Source organism: Nyctereutes procyonoides, unplaced genomic scaffold (assembly GCF_905146905.1).
Source record: "Nyctereutes procyonoides isolate TBG_1078 unplaced genomic scaffold, NYPRO_anot_genome, whole genome shotgun sequence".
Classification (NCBI taxonomy): domain Eukaryota; kingdom Metazoa; phylum Chordata; class Mammalia; order Carnivora; family Canidae; genus Nyctereutes; species Nyctereutes procyonoides.
In genome coordinates this window covers 47,257,638-47,285,123 of record NW_026575020.1, presented here as the reverse complement: position 1 = coordinate 47,285,123, position 27,486 = coordinate 47,257,638, and the positions used below count along the sequence as shown (strand labels likewise).

The following is a 27,486-nucleotide window of genomic DNA, read 5'->3' as shown; positions in this document are numbered from 1 at the left end:
CACCAGGGCTGCCCTGTGTGTGTATATTTTTAATAACATTTATAGATATGAGTTAGATGTATTCAGGAAGACACTTTTTGGAGATAATGAATTTAATTTTGTTGGAATTGGGGCACCCTGGCTCAGTCAGCTAGGGACCAAATCTTGCAGTGGGTAGGTTTGCCAGATTTAGCAAATAAAAATATGCCAGCTTGAATTTAATTTAAGGTAAGCGATGATATTTATACTAAAAATTGTTATCTAAAATTCTAATTTAACTAGGAATGCTGTATTTTCTTTGGTAATCCTACTTGTGAGTCAGGTGAGGATTTGATTCTTCCTGAGAGCACAGTACAAAAGGGGTTTAAGGTGGGAGTGGCATAATCTGATTAAATTTTGAACTGATCACACAGGCTACAGATCAAAAGGGAGCAAGTCAAGAATCAGGGAGATAAAGAAGCAATTTCAGAAGTCCAGGTAAGAGGAGGAGATTGGACCTGAGGGGATAGTAGTGGAGAAGGAGAGAGCTAGACGAGTTGATTGGGTTTAGAAGATAAGATCAACCAGCACTTGGTACCTACTCTGGTCCTACTGCTTTAGGTGCAGTTCACATGCCCATGGTGCTCAAGTCTGGAATTTCAACCTGAACCTCTGCCAGGAACTCCAGGTTCATGTGGGCTACTATTTGGCATAAATACGGCCAAAATAGAACTCTGGCTCTGGCCTTTCCAAAACACTCCCTACAGGGGCAGCCCCTGTGGCACAGCGGTTTGGCGCCGCCTGTAGCCTGGGGTATGATCCTGGAGACCCGGGATCAAGTCCCACATCGGGCTCCCTGCATGGAGCCTGCTTCTCCCTCTCCCTGTGTCTCTGCCTCTCTCTCTGTCTATGAATAAATGAATAAAATCTTTAAAAAAAAAAACACTCCCTACAAATCTCCCCTCCCTGCGCTGACCTCTTGTGTCAGTAGAGAACAACTCAATCCACATGGTTGGCAAAAGTGTAGGACTTGTCCTTGATTCCTCTCCCCCTCTCACTGCCACACCCCATCCATCTACCCTCCTATTGACTTTACCCCCACAACGCATCCTAAATAGGTCCACTTTTTTCTGTTTCCATTAGTATCACTGACTACAAGCCACCATCTATTATTGCACCGAGATGAATGCTAAGAGCTTCAAAATTGGGTCTTTCTGGGCAGCCCGGGTGGCTCAGCGGTGTAGCGCTGCCTTCAGCCCAGGGCGTGATCCTGGAGACCTGGAATTGAGTCCCAGGTCAGGCTTCCTGCATGGAGCCTGCTTCTCCCTCTACCTGTGTCTCTACCTTTCTCTCTTTCTCTCTCTCGCTCTCGCTCTCGCTCTCACCTCTCTCTCTCTCTGTGTGTGTCTCTCATGAATAAATAAATAAAATCTTTCAAAAAATTGCTCTTTCTGTTTCTCCTTTTATTCACTTAGAACTCATTCTCCCCTCAGGAGCAAGGATGATCTTTTCAACACAGAAATCAGACCTTAGCTTAAAACCCTTCAATCACTTCTTTTTGCATTTTGAACATGGCTAACTCCTCACCCTGACTTAGAGTCCTACAAGATCAAGGTTGCTGCCTTTCTCAGCCTCCTCACCATCTGTCATCCCCCTCACCCAACCCCTGTATTTCACCAAATCTCAGTAAGAAGTTCCCCTCTTCAAGAGAGATTTTTCTTGAGCAGATTGTCTCCCCAGCTTCCCATGGGGTTGAGAGCTCTCTGGGAGTAGAAGCCTCAACTGTCTCATTCTCTGCTGGATTCACAGCTCCTAGGCACTCCTCAATATTCGTGAGATAAATAAACGCATGGGAACAGTTTGCATCCAGCAAACAAGGGAGAGGAAGTATCAGTGATTTCTGGCTACATCTAATCCTCAGCCCAGGGGCTGGAAACCACTTCCGGTGGCCTGACCCCTCCCAGGTGGTTTATTTGTTCACCTGCCAGCACTCACTTTCCCACAGCTCTAGTTACTGCTCTGACTTTAACTAGGGCCCTTAAGGACAACATATTGCCCAAACTCTTCCTGAAGATTGTTAGGTTCTGTGTCACTGTACTCTGCCCACCTATCTAAAACCCTTCAGCCCAAAGAGTGCCTGGCTGGCTCAGTCCATGGAGTATGAGACTCTTATTCTGAGGTTGTTAGTTCAAGCCCAACACTGGGTGGAGAGATTCCTTTAAAATAAAATTTATTTTTTTTAAAGATTTATTTATTTATTCATGATAGACATAGAAAGAGAGAGGCAGAGACACAGGCAGAGGGAGAAGCAGGCTCCATGCTGGGAGCCTGATGCGGGACTTGATCCCAGGACTCCAGGATGGCGCCCTGGGCCAAAGGCAGGTGCCAAACCACTGAGCCACCCAGGGATCCCCCTAAAATAAAATTTAAATTAAAAAAACTCCTGGGTCCCAGATTTTTCTCCCCCTTCCCCATCCTGTTAAATTAAATCACAAGTGTTTGCTTAACATCAAATTCCAAATACCCCTATTGAGTTTGGGCACTCATTGGGAAGACACTAGCACTGGATTGAAATGTATACCCTAAATTACAACAAAAGAACTTAGAGCCTCCCTGTATGTCTGATATTTACTGTGGGAAACATCTTCAGGGGTGTCTGCTTGAGTTTCAATAATATTGTTCAATTCATTGTGGCATTCTCAATATTTGCCTTGAGGTACTTGAGAGTCTAACACCGGAAAACATATCTTAGACCATATATGAGAACCACCCCAGCATCCATATAATATGGAGATTTGGTGGAATATATATATATATATATATATATATATATATATATACACACACACCATCTATCCTCTTTTCAGAATGGTTCTTCTAGAAATGTTCCTTTGGCAAAGCTCTTACTATATCCCACTCATGCAATGTGCATACCACCAACTGTCAACCTTCCATGAAAAATCCATAATGGGTAACATTCTCCCTTTTGAATATGGGCAGGCATCCCTTTCTACTCGTTATATAATTAGATGTTCATTGTATATTTATCACCTAATTCTATTCTAGGAATTGAATGTGAGAGGCGATATCTTCCCCCAGTCTTCACAGCTAGGCAGCCAAGCAGCATAAACATGACAAACAATTCAGACGGAACATCCACAGCTCACAGTGAAATGTACAGGGTCACAGCTGCCTTTGAAGACTGGCCCTAACTGGTGTCTCTAACTGGTGATGGATATCCAGGCCCTGTTCTTGTTCATTGACCTTGATTGATGCATCTTGGAAGTGGAACATTTTGACCCGCTCTTATCTTAAGCCAGGTTGCTGAAGACTCCTAGTTCCCTTGTTACAGCTGGTGTCCTTCCAGAAAGGATTGCAATCTCCTTTAATAGTTTACCAAAGTTAGACACCAATTTACAGACGAATATGCAAGTATAGTTTCAGCTTTCTCAACCAGTAAGTCTTACTTTATCCTAATGGATTGAGCTCACAACCCATTTATTATAATGGTTTGCCATGTAAGTGTATTCTATTCAACAAACATATATTAAACTTTTTTTTTTTAAAGTAGGCTCCATGCCCAGCCTGGAGCCCAACGTGGGGCTTAAATTCACAACCCTTAAATTTACAACCTGAGCCGAGATCAAGAGTCAGACACTTAACTGACTGAGCCACCCAGGCACCCCTAAACTATTTTTTAAATTTTTATTTATTTATTTTTTAGAAAACAGGGGAAGGAGCAGAGGGAGAGGGAGAGAGAGAATCTTAAGCGGGCTCCATGCCCAGATACTGGGCTCAGTCTCAGACCCTGAGATCAGCATCTGAGCCAAATTCAAGAGTCAGATGTTTAAACAACTGAGCAACCTGTACACCCCAAACTCTTTTTAAAAAATTAATTGAAAACAATTTTTCCCAAAGATTTATTTTAGAAAGAGCAAGAGAGAAAGAAAGAGAATGAGAGAAGGGGCAGAGGGAGGAGAGAAGCAGACTCCCCACTGAGCAGGGAGCCTGATGCAGGGCTTGATTACAGGACTCTGAGATCATTACCTGAGCTGAAATCAAGAGCTGAGTGCTTAGCTGAGTGAGCTACAAGTGCATCCCTTTAAAGTAAACTCAATGCCCAATGTGGGGCTCAAACTCATGACTTCTGAGATCAAGAGTCACATGTGCCATTGACTGAGCCAATCAGGCATCCTTATATAGAACTCCTTATGTATGTATACAGGTCAAACACAATTGATGTTCCAGGAATACAAAGATATAAAGTGGTTGATTCATTCACTCAAATGGCACATTTTTACTGAGTGCTTACTAAGTGCTAGGAAATGAGGATGCATAGGTGAATATGACAGACAGTGACCCCCTACCCTCAAGAAGTTTATGATGTAGTTGGTGAGCCTAATTGAATGAGCAAACAGATTTTACAAAATGCAAACCATGGTAAAAGGAAACAAAAAATTTTTTTTGGAAACAAATTTTTTAAGAGAATAATGGACAAGACTTGTCTTAGACAAGGTAGACAGGAAGACCTCTCTAATGATGGTACCCTCTTCCTTAAAAAAAAAAAAAAAAGATTATATTTATTCCATCCATGCAGGAAGCCCAATGTGGGACTCGATCCTGGAACTCCAGGATTACACCCTGGGCCGAAGGCAGGCACTAAACCACTAAGCCACCCAGGGATCCCCATGATGATATCCTCTTCATCTGTCACCTGGACAACTACAGTAATTACAATAGCTTTCTAAAGAACCTCCTTGTTTGTGCCACAGGACATTTGCACTTGCTGTTGAAAATTCTTATCTTAACTAACTCCATGATTAGCTCCTTCTCCTCCTTCATGTCATATCAAAAGATATCCTCTCATGAAGGCTTTCTTTTTTTTTAATTTTTATTTATTTATGATAGTCACACAGAGAGAGAGAGGCAGAGACATAGGCAGAGGAAGAAGCAGGCTCCATGCACCGGGAGCCTGACGTGGGATTCGATCCCGGGTCTCCAGGATCGCGCCCTGGGCCAAAGACAGGCGCCAAACTGCTGCGCCACCCAGGGATCCCCTCATGAAGGCTTTCTATAGTCTCATCCTTAATAAAATTTCACCTACAAATTCATATCATCTGCCTCCCCACTCCCTTTTCATTTCCTCCATCTGAATTTTTTTATTCCTTGCTACTTATAACAATGTAAGCTATGAAGTACAATATGTGTGTAACAAAACACACATTCTTGAACCCACCACCCAGCCTAAGAAATAGAATGTTATCAATATCTGCTCTATGGATGGCTGCATATTTCATGAAATCCCAAAACTATAAAAAAAACTATTACCAATTACACAAGAGTAAAAAGAATGAGAAATTTTTTATGCATTGATAGGGAGTGAGCTTCACAACATATTATTTTGGTGAAATAAGCAAAGGGCACACTGTACTATAGTTTTTGTAAAAGTGGGAGGAGAGGGTAGCCCGGGTGACTCAGCGGTTTAGGCGCTGCCTTCAGCCCAGGGCGTGATCCTGGGGACCTGGGATCGAGTCCTGTGTCGGGCTCCCTGCGTGGAGCCTGCTTCTCCCTCTGCCTGTGTCTCTGCCTCTCTCTCTGTCTCTGTGTCTCTCATGAATAAATAAAATCTTAAAAAAAAAAGTGGTAGGAGAAAACATGTTCACATACATGACTTGTATATGTAGAAAATCTACCTGAGATGGTACGTAAGAGTTGTTAACATTGATCATCTCTGGGAAGGAGAACAGGGTACCTGGAGATAAGGATGGGAGACTTTTTACACTATATACACTTTTTATGTTTGGAATTCTATGAATGCATAATCTATTGTATTCGTTTACTAGGGCTGCCATAACAAAGTACCACAGAGTGGATGATTTAAACAGCAGAACTTTATTTTCTCACAATTCTGGATCCTAGAAATCTGAGATCAAGGTGTCATCTGGCCTTTCTCCTTAGCTTGTAGATGATGGTCATCTTCTCTCCATGTCTTCACGTGACCTCCTCTTTGTGGGCTGTGTCCTAATCTCCTCCCCCTCGGCCCCTCCTTCTTCTTCTCCTAATTCTTTTAAATCTCCTCTTCTTATAATAAAACCAATAATATTGGATCCGGGCTCACCCTAATGACTTAATTCTACCTTAATGACCTCTTTGAAGGCCCTGTCTCCAAATACAATCACATTGTAAGGAACAAGAGGCTAGATTTTTTTAAAAAAAGATTTTATTTATTTATTCATGAGACACACACACACACACACACACACACACACACAGAGGCAGAGACACAGGCAGAGGGAGAAGCAGGGTCCATCCAGGGGACCCGACGTGGAACTGGATCCCAGGGCTTCAGGATCACGCCCTGGGCTGAAGGCGGTGCCAAACCACTGAGCAACCTGGGCTGCCCCGAGGCTAGATCTTTGACATATTAATTTGGTTGGGGTTGGCGGTTAGTTCAGTCCATAACATCTATCACAAGAAAAAATTAAAAGAAAAATTTTAATCTATCCCTAGTCCCATAAGATAACGGAGGTAAACTGGGGAAAAATTAGAGAGGAAGACAAACCATGAAAAACTTCTAACTCTAGGAGACAAAGGGTTGCAGAAGGGGAGGAAGCTGGGGGGATAGGGTGACTGGGTGACAGGGATGAAGGAGGGGCCTGATGGGATGAGCACTGGGTGTTTTACTATATGTTGGCAAATTGAATTTAAATAAAATATCTTTTAAAAAATCTATCTCTAGGGCAGCCCGGGTGGCTCAGTGGTTTAGCGCCGCCTTCAGCCTAGGGGTTATCCTAGAGACCTGGGATCAAGTCCCATGTCAGGCTCCCTGCATGGAGCCTGCTTCTCCCTCTAACTGTGTCTCTGCCTCTCTCTCTTTCTCTCATTCATAAATTAATAAATAAATCTTAAAAAAAATTTATCTCTAGTCCCATAATCTTTTTTTAGGACTAAAAATAACAGAAGTCATTCCACTTCTTAGCATCTATAAGAATTTCAGTTGCATTCTTAGTGGAGCTATTCTTTTCCTGGTCCTGAAGTCTCCTGGGTGTAAGGAGGGCTGGGGGCTCAGCCTTCACTTCTGAGATGGGAGTCCTTCTACTTTTTCTTCCTACTCTGACCCTCTCAAGGGTTTCACACCTAACTCAGATTCTAGAACTAACAAATGCTCCATCCTGTTTTCTGAGCCATGGAGTTTTGACCTCCAAGACAGGTAACCTTGTTTTCTACAGGCATAGTAGCTTTCAAGCCGCTGGGAGTCTTAAGACCCTTTCAGAGACTCCAGGAAGACAAACTATTTAGATATTATTTTCCTTTTTTGGTGCTCTCTGGGGCTGTCTAGAAGCTATAGGACATGTGATATTATACTGGATTGAATGCAAAGCAGATGTAAGAATCCACTTATTTTTCTTTTTGTGTAAGATTTATTTTACGGGGGTGGGACAGGCAGAGAAAGAGGGAGAGAGACTCTCAAGCAGACTCCTCGCTGAGTGTGGACCGTGGCAGGCTGATCCTACAACACTGAGATCATGACCCAAGACAAAAATCAAGAGTCGGACACTGGGGACGCCTGGGTGGCTCAGCGGTTGAGGCTCTGCCTTCGGATCAAGGCGTGATCCTGGAGTCCTGGGATTGAGTCCCACATCGGGCTCCCTGCATGGAGACTTCTCCCTTTGCCTGTGTCTCTGCCTCTCTCTGTGTGTCTCTCATTAATAAATAAATAAAATCTTTAAAAATAAAATAAAATAAAATGGTTCCTATGATTAAAAAAGATAAAATTTTTTTAAAAAAAAGGGACAGCCCTGGGTGGCCCTGTGGTTTAGCGCCGTGTTCAGCCCGGGGTGTGATCCTGGAGACCTGAGATGGAGTCCCACATTGGGCTTCCAGCATGGGGCCTGCTTCTCCCTCTGCCTCTCTCTTGCTCTCTCTGAATGAATAAATAAATAAATAAAACTTAAAAAAAAAAAAAGTGTCTCACTCTCCAGCCCAGATCTCAAGGTCATGAGTTCAAGCCCTGCAACTGGGTTCCATGCTGGGCATAGAGCCTCCTTAAAAGAAGAAGAAGAAAAAAAAAAGAATTTATAGTATATTTCTTCTCATAGCGAAATATTCTTTTTCCCCCAGAGTTACCATGGTGTCGCCATGGGGAATCTCCAAACACGAGACGATCCGACTTGTTGTGGATGCTTACTTTAAATTTTGATGATGTAGCACACGGGACAGGTTTAGTAATTTTGCCAGTTTAAAACGGCTTCTCCTTAAGACCATGAACTATGTATCTTTTTTTTAGTTTTTACGTTACTAGTCAAATCAGAAATCTCTCCCAGAAATGATGTCTTGCTAAAAGCTGCGGGAGGGGACCCCTGGCTTCACCTTCCTGTACGGGACCCGCTCCCAGTAGCTGTAGAGCCTCGCCTGCGGCCTCGGAGAACAAAGGGAGACGGACAAGCTGGGAGACGCGAAGGGCCGCGGGTACTAGACGTTGTGCAAGGTTCTGAGCAGCAGGGGGATGAGGCGTTCGGAACAGCGCTTTATCCAGAGTTTATCTAAAAAAAAAAAAGTTCATCTAAAGCGGTACATTTCTTTCGCCCACTGTTTCTCGAGGCCGCGGTAAGAATTCCCAGAGTCCAGTTAGAGTAACAAAACAGAATAAAACAACACAAAAACAAGCGTATTTATGTTTGGCGACTTGCCCCGCCCACCCTCAGTCTCGCTAATCCTTGGCTGAAAAACGCGCGGAAGCTGTAGCATCTGTACCTCGCCAGGTGAGCGAGCTACCCCAGCCCCGCCCATCCTTCCTCGGGAGGAGGACATCCGGGACTCCGAGGGGGCGTGGCCGGAGGCGGGGTCTAGAAGCCAAGTCCCGGCTCCGCCCACCCGGTGGCGCCCACAGCCCTGCGCTCCACCGCGCCCGCCAGAGGTCGCCGGCTCAGCAAACAGGTTTCTTATTTGGCCAGCGTCCGTCCAGTCGGGCTCCTAGTTCTCGCGAGAGAAAGCGCAAAGCCTGCCGGGAGGGATGCGCGGCAGTCCGCAGGTTTGCCCAAAATGGCAGCCTTGGAGGAGGGTTTCACGTTGTCCGCGGTACCGTTGGGTTCCGGGCCTCACGGACTCCTAGGCGTGGAGCAGAGCGACAGACCTGACCAGTTTCTAGTGACGGACGGCGGCAGGACCGTCATCCTCTATAAGGTGAGGGCGATATGATCGGAGAGCCCGCGCTGAGGTCTCTCCCGGTTCCGAGCACTGAGCCAGAGCCGCAGGTTTCTCACGGCTTCGAGAAAGAGGTCATCGAGCGGCTTATTGGAGAGCAGACTCGGCCTCTCCAGAAGCTAAATGAGGTCTAGGATAGGACCTGGTGGTTTTCCTGGAGGGGGAGGCATAGACCCGACTTGCAGGCGGCGGAGCGTCTCCGTGCACGTGGGCTAGCCTCGGAGAGGAAAGCTGTGCTTGCGCTGCGCATCTCCGGGTGGTGGCCTTCAGGTCCCCTCCCGGGCTGCCTTGGTACCCTGGCTGCCCGCGGGGGCGTTGAACGGAGATCGCGCGGGGGAGAGTGACTGGCAGCGCGGGAAGAGTGGTTTAGCTTTGTGTCCATCCCGTATAATTCTTCCCTCTCGTTGGGGCAAAAAAAAAAAGTTTTGCGAGTTGTTTTGTTTGATTTGATGGCTTGATTGGAATCTTGATTCCGATTGAGCTATTGCCACCCACAGGCGGTGGTAGATCCTTGGGATGAGTCCTGGCCAGGCTCTGTGCGTGTCCCGCCCACTTTTTTTTAATCCGAACTCTTTTTCTCAAAGCTCCTTTTAAACAGTTTTGCTTTCACTGGTCTCCTAGAAAGTAATTATTTTTTATCTGGACTGCTGAACATAGTTTCCTGTGTCTTTAAGAAGCTAGCTATCTACTTGGAAGTTTTGGGAACGGGTTGCCAGCATTCCCTATATATAGTGTTTGCTGGTCTTGACTCTTCTGATGACGCTGTTGGTTTGTACCTCGACTGTCAAGTGGAATTAAAATTTTGCAATTCCGGAGCATCTAGGTGGCTCAGTCAGTTGGGCGTCTGCCTTCCGCTCAGGTCATGATGCGGGGGTCCTGGGATTGAGTCCTACATGGGACTCCCTGATCAACAGGGACCCTGCTTCTCTTTCTGCCTGTGGCTCCTTCTGCATGTGCTTGTTCTTTGTGTCAAATGAATAGATAAAAAATCTTTTTAAAAAGTTTGCAATTCTTGCATAACAGTACAGTGGCTGATTGGAATTGGCATGATCAAAGGCATAGCGGAATCCCATTTTTTAACTGTACTCTTTACTTAAAAAGTATTAATTTACCTTTTTTCTTTTAGTAACTTATATTTTCATTTTACTTTTTAAAAGTTTTTATTTATTTATCTATTTATTTATTAAAAGATTTTATTTATTTATTTATTCATAAGAGACACAGAGAGAGGCAGAGACACAGGCAGAGGGAGAAGCAGGCTCCATGCAGGGAGCCCGACATGGGACTCGATCCCAGGTCTCCAGTATCACACCTGGGCTGAAGGCAGCGCTAAACCGCTGAGCCACCCGGGCTGCCCACTTTTTAAAAGTTTTTAATGTGTACTTATTTCTAATTGTTTTTTTGTTTTAAGATTATTTATTTGACAGAGCAAGAGAGCGCAAGCGGGGGGGAGCAGCAGAGGGAGAGGGAGAAGCAGGCTAACCGCTGAGCAGAGAACTGGAGGCAGGCTCCATCCCAGGACTGCAGGATCAGTACCTGAGCCAAAGGCAGACACTTAACCGACTGAACCACCCAGGCATCCCTATATTTTTTATATCTTTAAGTATTTATTTATTAGAGAGAGTGAGAGCACACGAGCAGAGGGGAGGGACAGAGGAAGAAGGACAAGCAGACTCCCCCCTGAGCAAGGAGCCTCACAGGACCCCGAGATCGTGACCCAAGCCCAAGGCAGCCGCTTAACTGATTGAGCCACCCAGGAGCCCCCCGTTTTTTATATTTTTAATTGTAGTAAGATACAACATAAAACTACTATGTTAACCATTTTTTTGAGTGTACCGTATAGGGTATTAAGTATGTTTATGTTGTGCAGCCATTACCACCCTACATCTTCCGAACTACTTTCATCTTGGAAAACTGAAATCCTATACCATTAAACAATAATTCCCCATTCCCTGACAACCCTGACAGCCACCATTCTATTTTCTTTCTTTCTTTCTTTCTTTCTTTCTTTCTTTCTTTCTTTCTTTCTTTCTTTCTTTCTTTCTTTCTTTCTTCTTTCTTTCTTTTTTTTTAAATATGCTTGGAGAATATTTTGTTTCTTAAGTGGAATCATACAGTGTTTGTCTTTTTGTGACTACTTTTTTTTTTTTTTTTTTAAGATTTTACTTATTTATTCCTGAGAGACACAGAGAGAAGCAGAGACATAGACAGGGAGAAGCAGGTTCCTCACAGGGAGCCCAGTGTGGGACTCAGTCTCCGGACGGGGATCACACCCTGAGCCGAAGGCAGACATTCAATCACTGAGCAACCCAGGCAACCCATACTTACTTTTATAATTGAGGAAACTTATTAAATGTTATTATTTAAATGATTTCTTTTGTCTTGATTGTAAATTTAATTGCTTGTGATGTCTGAAATTGAATTTTCAAATATTGTATGTTATTTTGATTTCACTAGGTTTCTGATCAGAAACCCTTGGGAAGCTGGTCAGTGAAACAAGGTCAAGTTATAACATGTCCAGCTGTGTGCAACTTTCAAACCGGAGAGTATATTGTTGTACATGATAATAAGGTGAGTTTTAAAACTTTTTATATAATAATATACACAACAAATCAAATGTTGATTAACTATTTTAGGTATAAGTGGAAGTTGGAATGCTTTTTTAACTTCTGTGTTTTCATTTAAGGTTTTGAGAATATGGAGTAATGAAGATGTAAACCTGGATAAAGTATTTAAAGCTACAGTAAGTCTTTGGATTTTCTAATGTATTTATTAGCTTATTGGTGAGATAGAATAGTTTATAATGTATTTCATTTATCTTAATACATCTGTGAAAGTAAGCATAAAAGTTATATCAGCTTTTCATTGTAGTTTTCTTATAGTGTGTCTTGGAACACATCTTAGTTCATGAGTTAATATGTTAGCAAATCAAAACTTTAATTACCTGAGATTAAGGATTTATTTATTTTTTTAATTAATTAATTTATTTATTCATGATAGACACAGAGAGAGAGAAAGAGGCAGAGACACAGGCAGAGGGAGAAGCACGCTACATGCTCGGAGCCCGATGCAGGACTCAGTCCCGGGACTCCAGGATTGTGCCCTGGGCCAAAGCAGGCGCCAAACCACTGATCCACCCAGGGATCCTCGAGATTAAGGATTTAAATAATTCGGGATGCCTGGGTGGTTCAGCCGTTGGGCACCTGCCTTCAGCCCAGGGCATGATCCTGGAGACCCGGGATCGAGCCCTGCTTCGGGCTCCCTGTATGGAGCCTGCTTCTCCCTCTGCTTATGTCTCTGCCTCTCTCTCTCTGTGTCTCTCATGAATAAATAAAATCTTTTTAAAAAAGGAAAAGGATTGGGCAGCCCGGGTGGTTTAGCACCGCCTTCAGCCCAGGGCGTGATCCTGGAGACCTGGCGTCGAGTTCCATGTTGGGCTCCCTGCATGGAGCCACGTCTCCCTCTGCCTGTGTCTTTGCCTCTCTCTCTCTGTGTCTCTCGTGAATGAATAAATAAAATCTTTAAAAAAAAAAAAAAAAAAAGGAAAAGGATTTAAATAATTCCTGAATGATAAATTTGCAGTGATTTCCATGAGCTTAGATATTTATGGTGTGTCCTTTGTGGGAACTTCACTGTGCCCTTTCTTAAAATAGGTGGACCAGAACCTGCTAATTTTATGCATTATGTGGGTGTTTTTTTGTTTTTGTTTTTAAGATTTTATTTATTTAAGACAGAGCAGGTGAGCACAAGCAGGAAGGAGGATCAGATGGAGAGGGAGAAACAGACTGCTCACTGAGCAGGGAACCTGATGTGGTTTTCAGTCCCAGGTTCTGATGCCTCATGACCTGAGCCGAAGGCAGATGCTTAACCAACTGAGCCAGCCAGGCGCCCCTGCATTATGTCTTTTAGGAGTGCACAGAATGCAGTAAAAAAGAACTTAGAGTAACTGTGCCTTTTCTTCTAGTGACCTAAAGTGTGTGTGGGTTTTTTCTTTCTTTAAGATTTTATTTATTTATTCATGAAAGACACAGAGGCAGAGCCATAGACAGAGGGAGAAGGGGAGAAGCAGGCTCCCTGCAGGAGCCGGATGTGGGACCTGATCCTGGGACGGGGATCACTCCCTGAGCCAAAGACACATGCTCAACCGCTGAGCCACCAAGGTGTCCCTGTGTGTGTTTTTTAAAGATTTATTTATTTATTTGAGAGAGTGTGCTTGTGAGTGGCGAAGTGGGGTGGTGTGAGGGAGAAGGTGAGAGAGAATCTCAAGCAGATTCCCCTGTGAGCCAGGAGTTAGATGCAGGGTTTGTTGTTACAACCTTGACATCGTGACATAAGCCCAAATCAAGGTCTTCAGCCACCCAGGTCCCCCTGACCTAAAGTTTGTTAATTAACTTTTTTTAACTTATAAACTGAGGGTCTCAAACTAGGATAACCTTGAAAGTTCCTTCCAATTCTAAATTTCTAACTCTAAATATAATTGGCAAACTTTGGAACTGATTGAGATATAATGGCAGTTATGACTTGGACTCTTGAAACTTCTAGCTAGCTAACTGTACTGTCACTTGACCCCAGTCTTTTCTTCTTCTTCTTCTTCTTTCTTCTTTCTTCTTTCTTCTTTCTTCTTTCTTCTTTCTTCTTTTTTTTTTTAAAGATTTTATTTATTTACTCACAAGAGATGCAGAGAGAGAGAAAGAGAGAGAGAGAGAGGCAGAGACACAGGCAGAGGGAGAAGCAGGCTCCATGCAGGAAGCCTGATGTGGGACTCGATCCCAGGACTCCAGGATCACGCCCTGGGCCAAAGGCAGGCGCTAAACTGCTGAGCCACCCAGGCTGTCCTTCTTCTTCTTTTTTTTTTTTTTTCTAAAGGTTTTATTTATTCATGAGAGACACACAGAGAGAGGCAGGACATAGGCAGAGGGAGAAGCAGGCTCCCTATGGGAAGCCAGATGTGGGACTCCATCCCAGGACCTCGGGATCACGCCCTGAGCCAAAGGCAGACGGTCAACTGCTGAACCACCCAGGCGTTCCCCCAATCTCTTCATTTACCTTGCAATAATGTGATCCTTAATTTTACAGTGGGGTTAACTTCTTTTCTTAGAGTCACTGGCTGTAGTTGTGATTATGGCATCAGTCTATCTAGCACTGAACTGCTTAAAACTACATTGGTGTCTTCATTTTTATCTTTCCCTACCTTCCGATTTTGGAGAGCCAGATTGTACGTAACCTTCAATACACAAAATGGAAGGATAAACCAAAAATTCATAAAAATCATGACTTAAGGGGGGCACCTGGATGGCTCAGTTGCTTAATCGTCTGACTTTTGATTTTGGCTCAGGTCATGATCTCATTGTCGTGGGATCAAGTCCTACATTGGGCTCTCCACTCAACACAGAGCCTGCTTGAGATTCTCTCTTTCTCTATCTCCCTCTTCGCCTTCCCTTGTTTTCCCATTCTGTCTCTCTAAATAAATAAAATCTTCCAAAAAAATAAATAAAATCTTTAAAAAATGATAACTTAAGGGGAGAGCAAGGAATAGGATAGACAGAAAAGGAGCAAAAGGCTTCTGTATGTATTTTATGTTGTGTATTTGACTTTGGAACATATAAAGCTGAATGAAAACAAAAACAAATCAGTTCTTAAAAATAAGCTTTCTATAAATGTCCTTATTCTCTTAGATATGAATTATTTTAGAATAAAAACTAATGCATTCTTATGTTCTTCTAGTTGTCAGCTGAGGTATATAGGATACATTCAATACAAGGGACAGAACCCTTAGTGCTATTTAAGGAAGGTGCTGTTCGAGGTTTAGAGGCCTTGCTTGCAGAGCCCCAGCAGAAAATTGAAACTGTTATCTCTGATGAAGAAGTGATTAAGTAAGTTCCAATACTTGTGAGTGAATTTTTTCCATAATACAAATGTACTGTGCATGTTTTTTAGGACATCCTTTGCCTTGTTCAAAAGTATTTTGGTTATAAACATAATAAATCCTTAATTAAAAGCCATTTATATGCCATTGGCCAAATTAACATCCAAAAGCCTCTTAGTGATCGGTGATTGGGGAAGCTGTGGGGTCATGTGAGTCCTGTTTTAATGACAGAAAACTGGATAATCAGCTATTTGAAGATAAAGTGGGTAATGCCATGAGACCAAAATCTCTGTTTCTGTTATATTGCCCTGACTGCCAAGATCAGAATGCTTACTCCTGAGGAGAAGTAGAGTTTGTTGTTAGTGAAATCATGATAGTGCTTTGAGCTCTCTGCTTTCCCAGATTCTGGAATAAAACTGGGGAAATGACTCACTCAAATGATAGAAGGAAATTTCATGATTTCACACTTCTCCGGGCCTCATTATTTTGTCACATGTCCTGTTGAGTTAACTTGCTGCCCCTCCTGGCCACTCGATGCAAACTAAATTTCTAAAAGTCAAAGGGAAGGCTTGTACTTAATGAACAGTGTGGACAATGACCAGGTGTTCCTTAGCCCTGTAGAATGTCTCTAATGTGTGAGCAACTGTTCGGAGTAAATATTTAGGAAAGGTGGATATAGGTAGAGGATCTGAGTTCTAATGGCCACTTTGCCAGAATCTGACTATATAGCCTTGGTTACAAGCCCTTTACCTTCTTCTGCCTCATATCCCTCTGTCACTTAAAAGAAGGCAGGTGAGATCGTAATGTTTTCTTTAGAGCACTAGTTTCAAAAGTGACTTAAAGAGGGAGGGGGAAGTCATTGCATACTGTCACATACCCACCCTTTTGGAACTTTACAATTCACATTGTCTTTAAACCTCTGGGAAGTTAAGCAATTTGTGTTTAATCCAGAAATGCTTTTGACAAAGAAATGCCTCCTAATTCTCTGTGATGTATATTTTAAAACACTGAATTAAGTTCTCTGATGTCTCTGACTCTAAAAATTATTTAATAAAAGACACTCTCTTAGATTAAGATTGATAGGTTTCTCTCAGCCAGTGATTTGGCATTTTATAATTTTTCTTTCTATTTTTTTTAGGTGGACAAAATTTTTCATGGTATTTAGGCATCCTGTTTTAATCTTTATTACAGAAAAAGTAAGTGGTATCTTTAATTCCTGGCCTATTTTGTGACATTTCAAATTCACATACATTACTTTTTAAACTAAATTGGGCTTTAGTATTTCTCTCAGAATATTTTATTTTATTGTGTATTTTTTTAAGTACTAAAAAACCTGCTAGTTACAAAGAAATATTGTTTAAAACATTTTTACTTTAATTGGATAAGAGATATTTTTAAAGCACCCATTGAAACAATTAGAAGAGAGCAACAACTGGCTTTAAATATGGTTGCTTGAAATGGCAATATTTTTAAATAAAATAACCTTTTTTTGTACAGCACGGGAATTACTTTGCTTATGTACAAATGTTTAACTCATGTACCTTAAGCAAATACACGCTCTTACTTGGACATGAAGAAAAATCTGTCATACACAGTTTCACTGCATCTGTGGATCGGAAAGTCATCTCTTTGATGTCGTTAAGTAAGTGTTTTTCTTTAACGTTTTTGAGATTGTAGATAAAGGGTTATCACAGGATAGTGGGTTTTCTGAGTTAGAATCTTAGATTAAAAAAAAAAATCTTAGTTTTTTGCAGTTTTCTATTATAGCACTTCCCTTCACATGCTTCCATAAAAGCATGTCTGCCTTCACTTTATGCAGTTTGCCATATCTGGTCATGCATTAAGTCACTGGTTCTCTGCAGGTAACTTTTTTTATGTCTTAAGGTTTATCATAGGCAATAAATAATAATATAATACCAATAAAAAGGGGGAAATTATCTTTTATTTTTATTATCATAAGTCCAGGCTCTTAGATACTGCAATTAGTGAAGCATAAAATACCTAAGGTTGGTATTGAGTGGCCCCTTTAGTCCTCTTTTCTAGCCTTAAGCTTTAGGGTACCCTCTTTGAACATTGTTGGAGGCAAGTGGGTTAAAGGAAACTAACAAGGCATTCATGGCCTATGCCAGCCAGCATTTTATAGATTTGTTGATGCCTTGGAGTTTATCTAATGGTCTAAAGTAAAACCCTAATCTTATAATCTTATCTAACTAGGAGAAAGAACGCCATTGTGATACCTTCTTCCTCCTATCTTTTATGGCTCTTTTTAAAGTTGTTTTGAGAGAATTAAGGAAAAAGCAAGAACATTATTTTCATATTATCACAATTAAAAAATCTTTTTGGAAATTCCTAGGTGGCTCAGCGGTTTGGCGCCTGCCTTCAGCCCAGGGCGCGATCCTGGAATCCTGGGATCAAATCCCACATCAGGATCCCTATGTGGAGCCTGCCTCTCTCTGCGTGTGTGTCTCTCATGAATAAATAAATAAATAAAATCTTTCAAAAAAAAAAAGTTTCAGAAGTAGAATTTAGTGGTTCATCAGTTGCATATAACACCCAGTGGTTTTTTTTTTTTTTTTTTTTTTTTTTTATGATAGTTAGAGAGAGAGAGAGGCAGAGACATAGGCAGAGGGAGAAGCAGGCTCCATGCACCGGGAGCCCGACGTGGGATTCGATCCCGGGTCTCCAGGATCGCGCCCTGGGCCAAAGGCAGGCGCTAAACCGCTGCGCCACCCAGGGATCCCAACACCCAGTGTTATTACATCAGGTGGCCTCCTTAATGCCTGTCACTGAATTATCCCCTCCACCCAAATTAAAAAAATCTTCTGTGGGGGGTATCTGGGTGGCTCAGTTGGTTAAGTGTCTGTCTGCCTTTGGCTCAGATCACATTGAGCTCCACGTTGGGCTCCCTCTCCCTCTGTTCACACTCGTGTTCTCTCTCTCAAATAAATAAAATCTTTTTTTTTTTTTTGGTAAGATTTTATTTATTCATGAGAGGCACAGAGAGGGGGGCAGAGACAGGCAGAGAGAGAAACAGGCTCTATACAGGGAGCCCGATATGGGACTCGATCCCAGGACTCCAGGATTACACCCCAGGCCGAAGGCAGATGCTCAACTGCTGAGCCACCCAGATAACCCTCAAATAAATAAAATCTTTTTTTTTTTTTATAAATCTTAAAAAAAAATTTTTTGTGATGATTTTTACAAATGTTTACAATGGTTATTGAAAAGTTCCCATCATTTATCATATTAAAGTTTTTTCTTTTAAAAAATTTTATTTATTTGAGAGAAAGAGCACAGGCAAGGAGGAGAGAGAGAAGCAGAAGCAGACTCCCTACTGAGCAGGAGCCTGACTCATGGCTTGATGCCAGGACTCTGGGATCATGACCTGATCGAAGGCAGACACTTAACCAACAACCACCCAGGCATCCCTAGAAGGTCTTTGAAATCCACTTAATGCCTTTGTTTAAGACGGACTGGTTTTCTTATAGATTAGTGTATAAGATACACTTAACTGGTTTGGTTTGGTTTGGTTTAAGTAGCCTTCATGCCCAACATGGGGATTGAACTCATGACCCTGAGATTAAGAGTTATATGCTCTACCAACTGTGCCAACCAGATGCCCCAGATATACTTATTGTTAGATGAAAGTTTATGAGTTATGTTTTAGCTTATTGAATGAATATTGAAATAAGGAAGTCTGAACCAAAAGATCATAGAATCTTAATGATGTATCTAAAACCACAATAAAATTGCCAATATTCCATTGATGTACCAAAAGAGAGCAATTTCATATGGTTTTCCGGATGATGGAGTCAAGAGAAATGTCATATTTAGACCAGAATGCTGATTAATTTTGAATGTGAGATATATCCTTTTAGTGACTATAGATTGCATTCCTGAATTTACTCTCATATTTTAGGTTATTACAAGTATTTAGCTATTGTGACATTTCTTATGAGAGGTTTGGTTTTTTTTTATGACTATTAGCAGGAGCAGAGGGAGAGGGAGAAGCAGACTCCCCACCAAGCAGGGAGCCCGAAGTGGGGCTTGATTCCAGGACCCCAGGATCATGACCTGAGCTGGAGCAGATGTTTAGCCAGTTGAGCCACTCAAGCACCTCAGAGAGGATTTTGTTTGTTTGTTTTGTTTTTTTGTTTTTAGATTTTATTTATTCATGAGAGACATAGAGAGAGGCAGAAAACACAGGCAGAGGGGGAAGCAGGTCCATGCTGGGAGCCTGACATGGGACTTGATCCGGGGTCTCCAGGATCAGACCCTGGGCCAAAGGCGGCGCTAAACCGCTGAGCCACCTGGGCTGCCTGCCTCAGAGAGTTTTATTAATAATATTTATCCCTCAGTTTTAGGTTTGTGGTACAGGTTTTTTTTTTTTTTTAGATTTATTTATTCTTGATAGAGAGAGAGAGAGAGAGAGAGAGAGGGGCAGAGAAGCAGGCTCCATGAAGCAGGCTCCATGCTGGGAGCCCAACGTGGGACTCGATCCCAGGACTCCAGGATCGCGCCCTGGGCCAAAGGCAGGCGCTAAACCGCTGAGCTACCCAGGAATCCCCTGTGGTACAGTTTAAGGGAAAGCATAGAGTGATATGATTGTTAAATTTGTTTATTTTTCTGATTGTATCCTGTATCAAATTGGTAAAACTTATAAACAGTCTCTAGTACCTTTAATTTTAACAGATATAGAACTGTCCTTTAACTGATAATGAAGAAGAAATACTTGTTTCCAACAGGCTCTGATGGATGTATATATAAAAGCTTGATACCAATACATCCGAATGACCCAGAAAAAAATCAGAGAGTGGTTAGATCACTGTTGCTGAAGACTGTGGTGTCTGGTAATGTTCGAAATGGTGTTGCACTCACTGTCCTGGATCAAGATCATATAGCAGTCCTTGGACCACCACTGCCAGCTTCCAAGGGTGACTTGAAATCTGATCATTTTTTTTTTTCAATTAAGATGTTCTATGGATTTTCCCTTCAAAGTGTACCTTTTAGTCTTCATTTTCTTTTTTATTATCACCCATTCATTTTCTTTAGTATTATACTAAAATTATTTTTATAGCTTCCTAACTCTTCTTGAATAGGTCTTTGATTTCATCTTACATTAGTTAATCTTTTTTAGCTTTATTAATTTTAGTTTCTCTATACTGAACACTCAAACACACAGTCTCAAGATCAAGAGTCACGTGTTGTACGGACTGAGCCAGCCAGGTGCCCCATCTTTTTGAGACATTTCCTTGTATCACTACCTTATTCATGACTAACGTCTTAAAGGAATAAAAACTGCGAGTATCTGTGTCAACCTATAGGCATTTGATCATTGGTGAGCCTAGTAGTAGAGAATTGAATTCATAGCCTGGTGACTAGACTATAAGAAATGGAAATCGCTTAGTGACTAGATTACAAGAATGGAAATCCACTAAACTTGGACAGCTTAAACTTCAGGGACCAATAGTATGCTTTTTCATCTCTGATTTCAGAGCATAATTCTCATTTTCATCTCACCTCACCCCCAAATACCCCTCCACACACACAGACTTGTCTGTCATGAAGAATACATTTGTTGCTAGCCAGTACAAGATTGGGATCTTCAGGCCATGCTACAAAACTAAGAATCTGCCTAGTGTTCAGGTCTCTCTGTGGCCTAGACTCCATCCACCATCTCCAATCTCTTTTCCTAATTTCGGAGCAAGAATCCTTTAATTTATTCCGTCCAGGCTCCCTACTGACTATACACTTAATTTACCCATCCTTATTTGTGTACTTTTTTCCTGTGGTTCTCCCCTCTTATTAAGATAGGAGCTGCTAGTTAAAGCATAGCTATCCTGTGCCAGGCATTTTATGTATATTATTAGCTTATTGTTTGTATCAATCTTCCAACACCACCACTAGGGGGAGAAAGTAGTTATCACTTTAATACTCTCTTTAATAACTTTAATAGTTATATTTTACAAATCAGATAACTAAATAGAATGATTCTTTACTTAGGCCACATACCTTACTGTTCTTAAGTCCCGACACTTTTTACTATGCTGTGCTGCCCCTCTGTCCCCCCACCATCATCCCTGTTTCTGCTTCCTGCTCTAACCCCCAAAACCCAATAAGTACTGTTAGAGCTTTCAGTGTCTCTTTATAGAGTCTTTTCACATGTATACAAGCAAGTATTACTACTTATTTTTCTTTCCTTTTTTTATGTGAATGGTAGTATACCATACATACTGTTGTGCACCTTATTTATTCACTTACCTGAGAGATCATAGAGCCCTCTCCATATCAACATTTATTACTAATTTATTATTATTACTATTATTAACGCTTTATTCTTTTAGAGCAGTTTAAGGTTCACAACAAAATTGAGGGGAAAGTATATAAGATATCCTATATGCCCCTATTCCCACACATACCCATTTCTTGTTATAAGATCTCATTTCCTTGAGGTTCTGTGGCAATCACAGTTTTTGTTTTTTTTTTAAGATTATTTATTTATTTGAGACAGAGAACATGAGTGAGGGGATAGGGGAAGAGGGAGAAGCAGACTCTTCAGTGAACAGGGAACATGACATGGGACTCGAACCTAGGAGCTGGATCATGACCTGAGCCAAAGGCAGATGCTTAACTGACTGAGCCACCCAGGCACCCAATCACTGTCTTCATTACTCAGTTTTATACTAATAAAGCAAGACTTAAGTGTGTAATTAGGACTCTTCCTAATCTCCCCACTTCCTTCTCCACCACAGTCAGCGTCATGTTTATATGTGCCATGACATCTGAATTTGCATGTCTTATTTTACAGAGTGCGTCTCCATATGGAACACAAAATTTCAAACACTACAGACTTCCAAAGAGCTACCACAGGGGACCAGTGGTCAAGTAAGTTTCTGTCTTTGGAGATTTTCAAATTTAGATAATCTTATGTATGATAAGTGTAGTATAAGGGGAGAGACTTCAGATTTTAATGATTTGGCAGTTTTTGATTAAAATAAATTGAAAAATATTCTTTACCTGTGAGATATTTAATTTGGTATTTCAATTTTTATTAAGTTTGTCACCTTGAAAACACTATAGGTAATTTTAGATCAAGGAAGAATAATACATAAAACATAGCTACTCCTTGGTTTGATGTTTTTACTTTTGTATTTCTTTTTAAATATTTTTATTCTTTATTATTTTTTTTAAACTATTCTCTACATCCAATTTAGTCTTGAATTCAAGACTAAAAGTCATATGCTCTACAAAGCCTGCCAGGAGCCTCTACCTTTGTATTTTTTTTTGTGTGTTTTAAAGATTTTATTTATTTATTCATGAGAGACACAGAGAGAGGCAGAGACACAGGCAGAGGGAGGAGAAGCAGGCTCCATGCAAAGAGCCCGATGGGGGACTCGATCCTGGTACCACATGATCACACCCTGACCCGAAGGCAGATGCTCAACCACTGAGCCACGCAGGTGTCTTCTCTACTTCTGTTTTTTTTTTTTTTTTTTTAATTTTTTTTTTTAAATTTATTTATGATAGTCACAGAGAGAGAGAGAGAGAGAGGCAGAGACACAGACACAGGCAGAGGGAGAAGCAGGCTCCATGCACCGGGAGCCTGATGTGGGATTCGATCCCGGTATCGAGGATCGCGCCCTGGGTCAAAGGCAGGCGCCAAACCGCTGCGCCACCCAGGGATCCCTACTTCTGTATTTTGAACCATAAGCCAGGGCTATTACTTTTCCTAATAAATTAATCGTTTAGATTATATGGTAAACATAATGGAATTACATAAGAATAATTTTTAAGATTTGTTTATTTGAGAGAGCTAAAAAAGAGGGAGGGCTGGCATGAGTAGGAGGAGAGGGACAGAGGGAGAGGAGAAAGAGAAAAGGGCTCAATCTCACCACCCTTAGACCATGATCTGAGCTGAAATTGGGTCAGATGTTTAACTGAGCCCCCTGGTGCCCCTTGCATAAGAATTATTGAAGAGTTAAAATTTAAGACTAAACTTCTTGAGTCAGGAGTCCTTGTCTATTTTGTTATACATTTTATCTTCAGTGTCTGTCAAAGGTGCTCAGTAAGGATTGGTTCTTTAGTGAATACATATTTGTATATAAATAAAATATAATCAAGATAATACAATGTTATAGATCATTGGGATAAAGAAGGAGGAGACTAGATTCCACAGCAGATAATATTCTTACTTGTATTTAAACAAATAATAACAAAATTAACCACTCACAGTTCTACCACTCTAACAAACTTGTTTGAGTTCCATGTTCTTTAAAGCTTTTTGTTCATATATCCATCTTATATTTTATTATTTTTTAAATTTGAATAAGATAGAATGTTAAATTCTGCTTTTTTCATCTACCACATTTTTAACAGAGTGCCCTGTTACAGTAGCCTTGGTAATTATTACATTAATAGATGTGTGACAGTGGCAATATTAATTTTAAATAATTAAATTCCATATATTGATCAGATTTTTAGAAGTAAAGAGTATTCTTTAAATTATGCTTCATTCCTGGGATGCCTGGGTGGCTCAGCAGTTAAGCGTCTGCCTTTGGCTCAGGGCGTGATCCCAGGATCCGGGATTGAGTCCCACATCACACTCCCTGCATGGAGCCTGCTTTTCTCTCTCTCTCTCTCTCTGTCTCTCATGAATAAATAAATTGTTTTTTTTTAAATTATGCTTCATTTAGATGTGAGCAAAAATAAGAGCTTTGTAAACCTACCCACTTAATAAGCTGTACATGTAAGATTATTCTGGAAACTTAACTATGTCTTGTTTTTTGTTATATTAAGATTGCTCATACTACAAGTTATGTATTTTTTGGAGGGGGTTACAAGTTATTTTTAAAAATGAAACTCAGATCTTAGAAGAGAAAAAAACTGCTTATTTTTTATAACATTTTTTATAGCTCTGGTATTACGGGGAAAATTTATTTATGCTACATGGAAAATTTCTTACTGTGATTCCATACAAGTGTGAAGTATCTTCATTAGCAGGTGCTCTTGGAAAACTCAAGCATAGTCAAGATCCAGGTAGGAACTTTGTTTGTTTAAGATTTTATTTATTACAGTGAGAGAGTGTGAGTGGGAGGTGGTAAATGAAGAAGGAGAGATAGGTTCTTTGCTGAGCAGGGAACCCTGGGATTGTGACTTGAGCTGAAGGCAGATGCTCAACTGACTGAGCCACCTAGGCACCCCTGTTTGTTTTTTTCAAGTAACTTCTGTGTCCATTTGAGATCAAGAGTCACAAGCTCAAAAAAAAAAAAAAAGTCACAAGCTCTACCTACTGAGACAGCCATGTGCCCCAGAACCTTCTGATTTTTTATTAATATAAACCATTTTATTAAGTTCCAGTTTGACATAGATTTCTACAACCATCAGTTTACAGAGCTTAATTTTGATGTTGAAATTTGCTACTATTCTTTGATGTTTCCTTGACCCAGGTATCTACCTTGGGAACAGTTACATTGTAGGTATTGCTGCAGGCTGAAGAGCTACACAGTTTTGAACATCAGGGTTCTGACTTCAGGGGCAATGGGAGAGTCCCCCAGACAAACTCATTAATACTTTTACCCTCCTGGGTTTACTAGTGGTCTCAGATGTTGGCTTAGCATTACTGGTCACATAGCCATACACTGTATTGGTTGTGGTCTGTTTTTGTTTTAAGATTTTATTAGAAAGTGAGCACGAGAAGGGGGGAGGCGGAGGGAGAAAGAAAGGAAAACCAGATTTTCCACTGAGCAGGGAGCCTGGTATAGGGCTGGATTCCAGGTCCCTGGGATCTTGACCTGAGCCAAAGGACGATGCTTAAGCAATTAGGTCCTCAAAGTGCCCTGTTTTTTTTTTTTTTTTTTTGAGACTTATTTATTTATGAGAGACACAGAGAGAGAGGGGGTCAGAGACACAGGCAGAGAGAGAGGCAGGCTCCATACAGGGAGCCCGATGTGGGACTCGATCCCAGAACTCCAGGATCACGCCCTGGGCCAAAGGCAGGCACTTAACCGCTGAGCCACCCAGGCGTCCCTCAGAGTGCCCTCTTATACTGTATTGTGACATATTGATCTGGGTTTATCAGGAGAATTCAGTGGTCTTGAAAGCTTCTCTTGAATTACGCACAAATGGTTGTTTTTGTTGTTCTTTGGTTGGCTAAATACAGTAGGTCAAAAAATTCAAGAAATTGTATACTTTGTGTTTTCTTAGGCACTCAGACTGTGCCTCATTTTGTAAACTGGGAAACATCTCGGGGGTATGGATTTGGATCCCAGAACTCAGAGCAGTCGAAGAGAATTGTAAGTTTGGTGGTTGAGATAGAAATGTTAATGCAGATATCAAAAAAAAAAAAAAAGGAAAGGGTATCTTAATGATTCATATCTGTACAACTCTTATAGCTTTGATTATATTTTAGATTTTATTTATTTGAGAGAGCGTGTGTACATGTGACTGGTGGGAGGGGTAGAGGGAGAGGGGCAAGGAGCCTGACATGAGCTTCATCCCAGGATCCCAAGATCATGACTTGAGTTTAAGACAGGCACTCAAGGGACTGAGCCACTCAGGCATCCCTGTAGCTTTGATCTTTCTTTTTTTTTTTTTAATTTTATTTTTATTCATGAGAGACATGGGTGGGGGGGGCAGAAACATAGGCAGAGGGAGACGCAGGCTCCATGCAGGGAGCCGGATATGGGACTTGATCCCAGAACTCCAGGATCATGCCCTGGGCCAAAGGCAGGCACCAGACTGCTGAGCCACCCAGGGAGCCCTGTAGCTTTGACCTTTTTTTAATTAATTAATTAATTAATTAATTAATTAATTAATTAATTAATTATTATAGTCATACAGAGAGAGAGAGAGAGAGAGAGAGGCAGAGACACAGGCAGAGGGAGAAGCAGGCTCCATGCACCGGGAGCCCGACATGGGATTCGATCCCGGGCCTCCAGGATCGCGCCCTGGGCCAAAGGCAGGCGCCAAACCGCTGTGCCACCCAGGGATCCCCTGTAGCTTTGATCTAAATGACAGGGCAACTTGAATCTTGAACCCAGTAACCTGACATCTTTTATCAGGTTACTGACACCTGGACTACACAGGTAGTCCAGTTTTTATAGGTGTGTGTATGTGTAAGGCACAGGTGTAAAAATGGACGGTTCACAATTAGTAATACCTTCCTGAACATAGAGATTTTATTTTGTGTTTAAAAAAACAAAAACCTTAGAAGTCTTAAAGGTATTTAAGTTAGTTGAAATAAACCCACTTTTCATTGTAACAAACTTAATTTTTTTTTTTTCAAACTTAAATATTTTTAAAAGTGTTTGCTTAGAGCATGTGTACTGTTCTAGTCTGTTTAGGACATTTTGTATTCTTCTAAGTGTATTTTGGATCTTTTGCATTGTTTTAAGATCTTAATCAATTTATTTAATTGCAGTTAAGGAGAAGAAAAATTGAAGTGAGTGTACAGCCTCCACCATCCAAACAACTTTTGTCAACTATAAAGGTAAATACTATACTAGAAATAAGAAAAATCAACCTAAGTGGTTAAAAGAAATCTCATCTAGTTTTCATTCTAATTATGATGAGCTACCTTTATATCTGTAGCTAACATTTGTATAGTGTGTTAAGGTTGTCAGAGACATCCAGTACTTTGGCTCGTTTGGCTCTTACTAAGCATTTTAGGAGGTTACTGTAATGATGGTGGCCTCATCACTATCTCTTTCACCTTTGCATTGAATATATTTGTAACTTACCCTCTTAATTTGATTTCTAAACCTTGGCCTTGTTTTTTGTTGTGTTTTATGTTTTGTAGTTTATCTTTGTGCAGCAAATTGTAGTATCAACTCTAGTTTCATAGGAATGCATAAATACTGTTGACAATTGAAGAAAATGTTGAGCAAGGAACTAAGTTCAGAGTGACATGTATTATTGTACCAGACTGAACTCTTGTTATTTCTGCCCTTTCAGAAAGATTCAGAAAAACGCATTGTAGAAGAACTATGTAAATTTTTGGCTAGTAAGCAGACCCCTGATTTTCATACTATTATTGGGGACATAGTATTAGAACTTCTGGGAAGACATAAAGTAGAACCATCATTTTATCCCCGGAATGCTCTGATGCAGCTTATCCGAACACACGTGCTTTCTTACAGGTAAATGTTTTTATATACCAAACTCTCTATGCATAACTCTTTGACTTTTTTACAATTCTAATATTCATATTCTGTAAAAGCTTATACATTATTTGCAGTTGAGATTTTTCTTTTCTTTTTTTCTTTTTTTTTTGAGATTTTTCTTAATATACAAAAATGATTCATGGTTGTTTCTCTTAGTTTGTGCCCTGGCTTAATGGAAGTTGCCTTAGAAAAGACAGATGTACAGATGTTACAGCTCTGTCTACAACAGTTCCCTGACATTCCTGAATCAATCACCTGTGCTTGCTTAAAAATTTTCTTAAGGTAAGTTAGAAGCTG

The 27,486-nt window shown here is 41.0% G+C and overlaps 1 protein-coding gene across 1 annotated transcript in view; it reads left to right on the top strand.

Moving 5' to 3' along the window:
* Positions 1–8,962: 8,962 nt before the first annotated feature.
* The window catches only part of NOL11 (nucleolar protein 11), a 30,739-nt gene continuing 12,215 nt past the window's right edge, over positions 8,963–27,486 (top strand). The window contains exons 1-13 of the mRNA XM_055332616.1: positions 8,963–9,141; positions 11,620–11,733; positions 11,849–11,905; positions 14,887–15,035; positions 16,167–16,224; positions 16,526–16,670; positions 19,774–19,962; positions 21,837–21,913; positions 23,941–24,064; positions 25,232–25,320; positions 26,448–26,516; positions 26,981–27,165; positions 27,346–27,471. Coding sequence (XP_055188591.1) covers positions 9,001–9,141; positions 11,620–11,733; positions 11,849–11,905; positions 14,887–15,035; positions 16,167–16,224; positions 16,526–16,670; positions 19,774–19,962; positions 21,837–21,913; positions 23,941–24,064; positions 25,232–25,320; positions 26,448–26,516; positions 26,981–27,165; positions 27,346–27,471 — 1,523 coding nt within the window. The 5' untranslated portion in view covers positions 8,963–9,000. The remainder of the gene's footprint in view (positions 9,142–11,619; positions 11,734–11,848; positions 11,906–14,886; positions 15,036–16,166; positions 16,225–16,525; positions 16,671–19,773; positions 19,963–21,836; positions 21,914–23,940; positions 24,065–25,231; positions 25,321–26,447; positions 26,517–26,980; positions 27,166–27,345; positions 27,472–27,486) is intronic.